General features: G+C 41.6%; 1 protein-coding gene across 6 annotated transcripts; it reads left to right on the top strand.

The window, feature by feature from the left end:
- Positions 1–540: 540 nt before the first annotated feature.
- Positions 541–8,801, top strand: brd3a (bromodomain containing 3a). 6 transcript variants are annotated; one of them, XM_035667867.1, is made up of 11 exons: positions 541–623; positions 2,064–2,410; positions 4,100–4,237; positions 4,323–4,458; positions 5,128–5,255; positions 5,344–5,679; positions 5,776–5,904; positions 6,020–6,217; positions 7,060–7,172; positions 7,264–7,538; positions 7,663–8,801. In XM_035667867.1, exons 2-11 carry the CDS (start codon positions 2,216–2,218, stop codon positions 7,755–7,757), a joined length of 1,743 nt encoding a protein of 580 aa, XP_035523760.1. In that variant the 5' UTR covers positions 541–623; positions 2,064–2,215; the 3' UTR covers positions 7,758–8,801. The 6 variants fall into 6 exon arrangements, with proteins under 6 accessions (XP_035523760.1, XP_035523761.1, XP_035523764.1 ...); XM_035667868.1 differs by having other exon boundaries at positions 620–753; XM_035667871.1 differs by lacking the exon at positions 541–623 and adding an exon at positions 638–1,018 and having other exon boundaries at positions 5,347–5,679; positions 6,020–6,202.
- The last annotated feature ends 426 nt before the right edge of the window (positions 8,802–9,227 follow it).

The following is a 9,227-nucleotide window of genomic DNA, read 5'->3' as shown; positions in this document are numbered from 1 at the left end:
GTGGTGCTCGTTTGCGCATGCGTGTTACCCTCAGAAGTAACGGATAAGGATGAGGGACATTAAGCCTCCAAAGCAAATATATGGTAATAAAGCCGTATGGTAGTGAACGGTTATATTAGTGGTTTTCCAGTTTATCTGATGAAAAAATGTGCGTTAATATGACTTATAATGCACATTTATTTCCTTGAATACAGTTTGTCTGGGTGACACTGAATAAATAACTACCAATGCGAATTCCCCAAGTGACAGTGATACAAGTTTAGGTTGTGGGCTGTTTGCCGGCAGACATGTTGTAAAATGGTAAAGGTACATTATTGTGTCAAAAATGTGACCACCTCAGGGTGCTAACTTACATAACAAGGGTACTAAAAAGCAAACGAGTATGCTGTATAGGTGCAACAACACGGTGCCGCAGTCTAAGGATACAGCCTGAAATATCGACATACTTCTTTCTGTCACTGTTTCATTTTATATTAGCAAAATTATTAGAATATATATGTGTATGACGCATATGCAGTCAATGGTACGCCCATACACACTCCAACACAGTAGGTGGCGGTGTCCCTTGGTTTACAATCCGCCATTGAAGCTAAGGAGGAAGGAGAGCGTACTCAGTGCAGCAGGTTTGTTTTAGCAACAAAGTTTTCAGTGTCGAAGTTGGACCGACGGTTCACTGTGGAGTCAACGAGGCTTCATGTTCGGGTATCTGTGCGGAATGTAACCGGTTCTGAATCACAGCCGCCTGGTACCAAGGTGCCTTCTTAAGAAAACGACTCAGTAAAAAGTTCACTAGTCTTTCCTGTTTGTTTTGGGCATATCTTTTTTTGCCGTGACTCTCCCATCATTCCCCGCGAAACAAATCTATGTAACGTTACGTTGCCGCTTTGAGACGATAACAGCCATCGTGAGCTGGGAGGTGGCTGCGCCGAGGCTCGCTCTGAAAACTTTGTGCTGAAACTTGACCTCCTCAAAACAAAGCAGGACTGTCGGACGTGACTTTTTGTATGCACATTCCCAAGTAGGTTAGGTGGTTGATGGTTATTCCTCATTTCCAAACGAGTTGTGTTTATCGGTCGACGTGCAAGTGAATTTTGCTCGCTAGCTAAGTAAAGCTAATGACACTCGCGAGGCTTTCCACATAAACCCATATAGATATAATATATAATAGAGCTGGACGATAGCTTTCTCCACAGCAGATATTTATACTACTTTAATGAATAAACCTGGCCTTTTCTTTTGCTCTGTCCAGCGTAAAAAGTTAGCTTTTACGTTAACGTGTCGCCTGTTAGACTGATAGTGTCAGGTTATTATAGCCAGTAGGTTTATTTATTGCTATAAACCTAACTTACATGGAGATTACATTTGAAGTTACACAGTTGCTCTGCCCTAACCTCCTTCAACTGTTTTACAAGCCGTGTGCTTCCTGTAAAATCTGACCTCTGACCACGTTTCTTGTTCTTCATTTACGGTACAGAGTGACAATAAAACACCTCAGAATTAACCATACATTTTATACTAACGTTAGCCTACCTCTCCATACTACTAAATTAATAATCTGCAATGAGGCAAATTAAAATCAGTGTTAACCATACATTTTTCCCAAGTCAGGGACAGCTACAATTGCAATCTTTTACCATTTAAATAACATGTAATAACAACATGTGAACACGTATAACAAGCCTTTCATTCACCACTGATACAGACACTCCTTGGTTTGTTCCACAACTAGACAAAAACAGTTCATCAATCACAGCAGCTGTAAAACATGCCAACATGGACACAGGGCTCAGTGTACTAGCTGTAAATGTAGACAGACGAAATCAGCTGTTGTGAGCTGTTCTTAAACATCTTTTTCAGTTTAAATAATGATTTATGGTACATGAAGCCTGTTGTGTTTTTGTCTGTGCATGTACAGAAATTTCGATTGCAGCTTTGTTTTTGACAGTTTTATTTGGCCACATTGTCAGTTTAGGCTGCTTATTTTGTATATCTTTGATTTCTGGACCATAGGAGTCATCTCTGATCTTATACGTCCCCCATAACTCAGCTTTTTATCTCAACAGATCGCATTGTCTGGCATGAAAACTATGAATGAAGTGGGCTGGCGTTCCCTCGGAGCCTTTGATGAGCTGACAGACGAGAACTACGGAAGATAACAAAAAGCGACAGAGGTTGTTCGTCCGTTGAAGACCCGTCACTTCCGGCTGCCGCCACCATGTCAGCAGACGCAGAGCCCAAACCTCCTCAGCTTGTGAATCCCCCGCCTCCTGAGGTGAGCAACCCCACCAAGCCGGGCCGGAGGACCAACCAGCTGCAGTTCATGCAGAATGTGGCGATTAAATCCCTGTGGCGGCACCAGTTTGCCTGGCCTTTTTACCAGCCTGTTGACGCAGTCGCTCTTGGACTATCAGTGAGTAGTTTGCAAATGTTCATCAAACTCTTAGCGGTGCTTCCAATCCAGCATTTATCACATCACACTGCAGTTTGTAGCGCCTTTGTTTTCCTTTGTTTTTTTTGTTTTTTTAAAGAATGGAGTCGGCTATTTATGTATTCAAAAGGTAATTAAATAAACAAGTGGGTGGTTTGCTCACATTCAGTAGTCATTAGTCGTTAGCTTAGCCCCTGCCCTGATTTGCAAGTCAAAAACACATCCTGAAACAAACCCACATCTGCTGCATTTATAGTGGCTTTGAAAGGTTGTAAGTCTGCTCTTTCTATATCACTGTTAAGGGTAGTTGTATCTTTGCTACCAGATCAATTTTTTTAGGTTCTGATGTACAAAAAAACCCATTTATTTACAAACAAATTAAAGTGGCCTCCAGGCTTCGGACACCTAAACCAGGGGATTTTTTTCACACACCAACCCCCACCGCGTAACGTCTGTGCTCTAAAATGTCATGTATGTGTTTGTCTCGCTTGCTCTCTTTTCTTTCTCTGAAGTAAAACTGCTTCTAAATCCTTCAATTTCCTGTTTTTTTTATTCTTTCACCGCAGCCGTTGATAGTGTTGTCTTTAAGTTTTGCTCACCGTTGTTTCTCGTTTCTCGCTTGGTGTTGGTTGCCTCTTAATCCTGCACACAGTGAGTATAGGGGACACCGGAATGTAGCATTATACTCATTCAACATTTACAACTCATACCCACACATGGATCATGACAAATAACCCAACATTTAGCAGAAATAACTTTGAGACTTCATTACTGCTTTTTTAATATGTCTCTGCCAGTACTTAATTAATGATAATTAAAGTAGCTTTAAAGTAGAAGCTTTAGTTCTGCAATTTAACAAAATAATTAACTCATTTAAGAGGGACTATTTCTTAAGTAGTCCCTACTGTAGCACTTAATTAGTCCCAATTAAAGCAGTGGATTATCCACAGTGTTTGAGACACTGTTTTGACGTGAGATGTTGAATTGAAGTGGATTCAACTAAATTCCCTTCCCCTCTGTCGGGGACGATGTGGAAACCTCTGAGACAGATCTGTCACAACCTGGGCAAATAAAACCAAAACTGTCTGCATGGCTAATGAAAGAATAATTCCACTTTATTACAACTTGGGTGTTATTTACATGGTTTTGACTATCATTTGTATCGGTTATGATAACAATGTACTAACTAAAATAATTGCTGAGGTCAGGGAACATGGAGACATGACTAACACAAAGTCAGACGGCATAAGAAACGAGTGGTCAGACAGGCTGTAAACAAGCCAACATTTTAGCCAGATTATGTCAAACCCGTTGAAAGGTGGTGAAACAGCGTGAGCATTATGTGTTTGCTTTAAGTTCCAAAATCAGTTTGGGGGTTTGTTTAAAACCTGTCTGATCACCGGGTTTCTTGCTCCATCTGACTTCATCTGAGCGGTGTGGCCGTGTTCCCAGATCTCAGCATATTAACATGGTGGGTATCATGTTGTTTTCACAATAGGAACATTGGCCAAAACTATCAAGACAAAATCCAAATTATAATAAACGGGAATGAGAAAGCTTTGAAAAGTGCTGAAATGAGTCAGACTTTGGCAGATTCTTTTGACGATGTGGGACAGAATCAGAAAAACAAGTCTGCATTCATCTGACACGTTGACTCTTTTTCTCGATCAGGATTATCATACGATAATAACATCTCCCATGGACTTGGGAACCATCAAGAAACGACTGGAGAACAACTACTATTGGAGTGCAAGTGAATGTATGCAGGACTTCAACACCATGTTCACCAACTGCTACATTTATAACAAGGTGAGGGGCTTTGTGAGTAGAAATACACTGCGCTGGTCGGCCTAACACAAAGATAAGCCCTCATACATTTCCTTCTGTCCTCCAGCCTACAGATGACATAGTGCTGATGGCCCTCGCCTTGGAAAAGATTTTCTTGCAAAAAGTCGCCCAGATGCCACAGAATGAAGTGGAGGTTCTTCCTAATGCAGCGAAAGGGAAGGGCAAAAAAAGTAGCACTCCAGGTAAGGAACCGATATCAGTGCTGCAGGCTTCTTCACGTCTTCCTGACAGCATGAGTGAATGAATGTAAACACACTCAGAACAGTCTGTGCATGCTCTGCTTTCAGTTGAAATGCTGTCTGTCTGTATTCTATTGTAGAAACGGTCAAAAGTTTACATTAAGATCCCCCTAAAGACAGTTTCCCTTAATTTAGCCTTTAGCATTTTACAGGACATTGTGAATGTCACTGAAGTCGGTAATCTTAGTATGTGTTACTGTGTGAATAAGAGCTGCATATTTCACCCTTATGTCACCCTCAACTCTCAGCCACCGGCGGTGATTAACTGCATCAGTAACCCGCTGCCACTCCTCTTTTTTCTCTCTGTTCAAAATGACGCCGCTCAGTGCTCCAAACTATAAACTGTCTTCCCTGTGGAGTCTCTAGTAGGGTTTAATTTAGCAGAAGCTGGGTTTCTACTTAGGTGTGTTTTTCTCCTTCTGCCTAAATCCTAATGCGCTTAGAAATGTATATGGCTATTAAAGTGGTAATTGTGGGTGGTGCTCTATGTGTACATGTTTGAGTGGACACCTGCACAAAATCAGAGGGAGAAAAAATCAGCACAGAGCAACACAGAAAAAATATGTCAGATTATACACAGGAAAGCTGTTTTTACTGTCTGTATGTACACAGGGGGGCAGAATGGACCTGCGACCACATGTTCTCCGTCGACTACAACACCCACATCTCAGCCCAGCCTCAGCCACACACCTTCCAGCTCATCCTCAGTGCCTAAACACTCATCACAGACCCCCCCAAAAGTGAGTCACCATTTGTGTCTCTGACGCACTAATATTTTTAAAACAAGGAGAATTGTACCTGATGCTAGTGTCTTTTGTGCTAATTAAGAAGACGGGGATGAAGCGGAAGGAGGGGGCCGCCACAGATTTGTCCTCAGCGGCCATAACCACTTTGAGTGATTTCTCGGAAAGCAAGAGGAAACGTAGAAACTCAGGTCGAGCCGTCAATCCCTCTAGGAAGGACATGGAAGAGAAGGAGTTCCCAGAAGGACAGGGTAGGCTGAGCGAACAGCTCAAGTTCTGCAACGATATCCTGAAGGAGATGCTGTCCAAGAAACATGTGGCCTACGCGTGGCCTTTCTACAAGCCGGTCGACGCTGAGGCTCTGCAGCTACACGATTACCATGACATCATCAAATACCCCATGGATCTCAGCACTATCAAAGTATGAACTCTACATTTACATACACAAATACAGTGTCTCTATGGATGATCTAGTTCTCATGCGTGATGTTGTCTTCGATATGTTTTTAAATTCCAGAAAAAGATGGATGGAGGGGAGTACCAGGATGCACAAGGCTTCGCTGCAGACGTAAGGTTAATTTTTTCCAATTGCTACAAATACAACCCTCAGCATCATGAAGTCGTCACTAAGGCCAGAAAACTTCAGGTGTGTTTTGAGTTATAGCATTTAATAACGGAAGAGTTGAACATAGTTTTACTGGTTCTTTAGGCTCACTTTTCAATTCCACTCAGTCCTTCTTTCTTTCCTGTGTTTGCTTTAGGGCGTGTTCGAGAAGAGGTTTGCAAAGATGCCAGACGAGCCGGTGGAGCTGATTTCACCAGTGAGTCCTGTGCCCGCGAGGAGCGCAGGTTTTAGTGGGATGAGTGTCAACAGCTCGTCCAACTTCGACAAATCAGACTCATCAGAGGAGCGCGCCACCCGACTTGCTGAGTTGCAAGAACAGGTGGGTGCAGAACAGGTGGGTTTCTACACAGATCTCCAGGGTCTTGTTATATAACATGTCTTTCTGCTACTTCAAACCACAATGGCATCACACAAGCAATATTTTAAAAGAAATATGCTGCACAATGAGACTTGACCAGCACGTAATTGTTTATTTGTTCGGGACAACATAAACAAATGCCGGGCACCGTAAATTTGTATAGGCTAAGCAAATTTGCAATGCCTGTCCATTTGCTACAGCACGGTGGTTAGCATTGTTGCCTCCCTGTGTCTGTGGGGGTTTTCTCCAGGTGCACTATTAGCTTCATTTCTTTAGTCCGTGCCCTTGACCAAGGCAGTAGCTTAGATATGGAGTGGGTCCCCCTGCTGCCCACTGCTCCCAGTACTTAGGACGGGTTGAATGCAGAGGACACATTTCACTCTGATGTTTATGATTGAATATGTGATAATAAAGCTGATTCTATTCTTAACTTAACACATACACAAGATACAGTACAAAACATAAAGTCAACAGTAAGTATGTACATTTAAAACACACAACTGCCACCTTATGTTCTGGCTCTCAAATATACAGCAATATAAGGTATATTAGATGAGGTGTTTCTTCCCTGCTCGGACTCGTCAATTGCTTCACATGCTAAGCTGGACATGGTCTTGCATACAGTGAACCACTCAATGAGACTTCCTTGTCTTCATTACTTGCTCTTTATGTCGCATACCTTCAGACTTGCTAACACAGACAATACGCTCTGGCTCCAACCTCCTCTCTGATTTCTCAGCACTGCTATTTCTCTTGGCACATTTTTCATGCTACTGTGTACTGCCACACTAGCCCATTTCTGTTGACCCTCTACCCAGCTTAAAGCTGTTCATGAGCAGCTCACTGCACTCTCGGAAGTCCCTGTGATCAAACCAAAGAAGAAAAAAGAGAAGGACACAAAAGAGGACAGCAGGCAAAATGCCAGCTCAAGGTAGGCTGTTTTACAGAAGTGAAGAACCCTTCTTTTCACATTATGTCACTGCTATATAGAGACATGTTAGCTGCTCTGTTTTGAATTTCAGGCCGTCATGGAAGAGAAGCAAAGACTGGGATACAGATGATGAATGTCTGCCGATGACGTACGACGAGAAGCACCAGCTGAGCCTGGACATTAACCGGTTACCTGGCATTAAGCTGGGCCGCGTGGTGCAAATCATTCAAACATTAGAGCCCACAATGTGTGACGCAAACCCAGATGAGATCGAAATCGACTTTGAGATACTGAAGCCGTCCACTCTGCGCGAGCTGGAGAAATACGTGAAGTCTTGTCTCTATAAGAAGTTTAAGAAATTTCAAAGTGAGTATGAAGCCTTGCTGCGATCTTCCTTTTGAATTATTTGATATTAAAGTGCTAATTACCCCATGAATTGAAATGTCATCAGCGTCTAGCATTTAATCTGTCTGTACTTCCCTTCATCCAGATAAAAGTGGTCAAACTGCATCTCATCACGTCAGCTGCAGCAGTTCTTCAGATTCTGCCACCAGCAGCTCCAGTGACTCCAGTTCAGAAAACTGACTCGCGACAACTGTGATGTTTTTATTTATTTCTTATTTTGTTTACCAAAAGAGAGATCTTCAAAACTGTTTAACATACTTATTTTTGTATTTGTTTTATGTTCAACATGTGGGAAATTAAACTTCCCACCCAGTGTCTTTGTATTCAGTGTGGCTTTTCTCACTCTGTGTCTTCATTATTCATGGCCATGATCCGTGGAAGTTCAGGAGCAAGTTGAACATTTCAAAGATTATATTACGGTTAAAGGGAGAGAACAGGGTCTGTTAAAGGCATTGTTTGAGCAGAAATGAACAGGAAGTTGAGGTGAAGCGTTTAAAGGTTGGTTGGTTAAATGTGGAAATGTAGGTGGCTGGTTGGACCCGGTCTGAAAACCTAATACTTCGATGGCTGGCCTTCATTCTGCCTGTGTGCCACGGCTGCTGTTTGAGATACTAGTCATGACAAAACTCGAATCAACTTGACTTACAATGGATGTATGGTGTTTGGAATAATTACAGTGAAGCAATTTGTATTTCCTTTCCTTTATTCCTTTTATTATTTTATTGTATTTAAAAGTTTATTATACAATATTAAAATGTATTTTCACATCACTTAAAAGTAGTGGATTGTTTTTAATTACTTTCAATGGTGTTTCAAATAACTGTATTCAGGTATTATCAGATGGAAAAATGGATATTTTCTTTGATTGTGTTTAGATCATATATACTATCAGTGGTATAGATTATTGCCTTCACTTCCGAGTCCAGAGCAGGATGTAGATCAAACTTTGGAAACACTTTATTTTAACTCTGCACCTTCCATATTTATAAGCAGTTTTAAAACAATGGTTTCTAACACACTATAATGTAGTGCACCAGTGGGAGCATGGCCTGTTATTATTGCAGTCTCCAATGTGGTCTATTGGACAAATATCTGTTAAAAAGGTTGTTGTTGTTTTTTTTCATAATACAGACTTAAAGGACCGGTTTGTAGGATTTAGTGGCACATAGCGGTGTAGTTGCAATTTACAACCCCCTTGCCCCCTCAACCCCCCTGAATGTTACACACTAGACCTGGAAGTTTTTAAGGGCAATCAGCCTAAGGTAAATGTTCCTTAGAAATGTGTCTTATGGATGCAACAATTACTAAGCCAGTTGCACCTATTTAAACATTTGCGTATCACTTGTAACTCTTTGCAGGTCTAACATGCTACCTCCCATGGAAATGAAATGCTGAAAATGAGTACGATCCATCATGGCTGTGATGGAAGTTCAGTTGCATTCCTCTGTGTCATGCTGTTTAACATTCAATGTTTGAGAGAATTCAAGTTCAACTTTTTGATTTTCACATTTAAAAATGTTTTGTTATATTTATTTCTTGACCTGTGTTTGCTGTGCTTATTGTTCCAAGCAGAAAAAGTGAATAAACAGTTGAACAGTCCTGCTGAATGACCTTTGTGAAGGTCCACCGCAGGGTTGTACATGTTGTAGT

This window comes from Morone saxatilis, unplaced genomic scaffold (assembly GCF_004916995.1).
Source record: "Morone saxatilis isolate NCDOM2014 unplaced genomic scaffold, NCSU_SB_2.0 Contig21, whole genome shotgun sequence".
In the NCBI taxonomy this organism is placed as follows: Eukaryota; Metazoa; Chordata; class Actinopteri; family Moronidae; genus Morone; species Morone saxatilis.
Note: the sequence above shows the minus strand (reverse complement) of the source record. Positions and strands in the feature narration are given on the sequence as shown.

Coding starts and splice junctions, on each gene's coding strand:
- brd3a (XM_035667867.1), top strand. CDS start 2,216: ATGTCAGCAGACGCAGAGCCCAAACCTCCTCAGCTTGTGAATCCCCCG. Junction 4,459..5,127: donor CAAAAAAAGTAGCACTCCAG/GTAAGGAACCGA, acceptor GTATGTACACAG/GGGGGCAGAATGGACCTGCG. Junction 5,905..6,019: donor CTAAGGCCAGAAAACTTCAG/GTGTGTTTTGAG, acceptor TGTTTGCTTTAG/GGCGTGTTCGAGAAGAGGTT.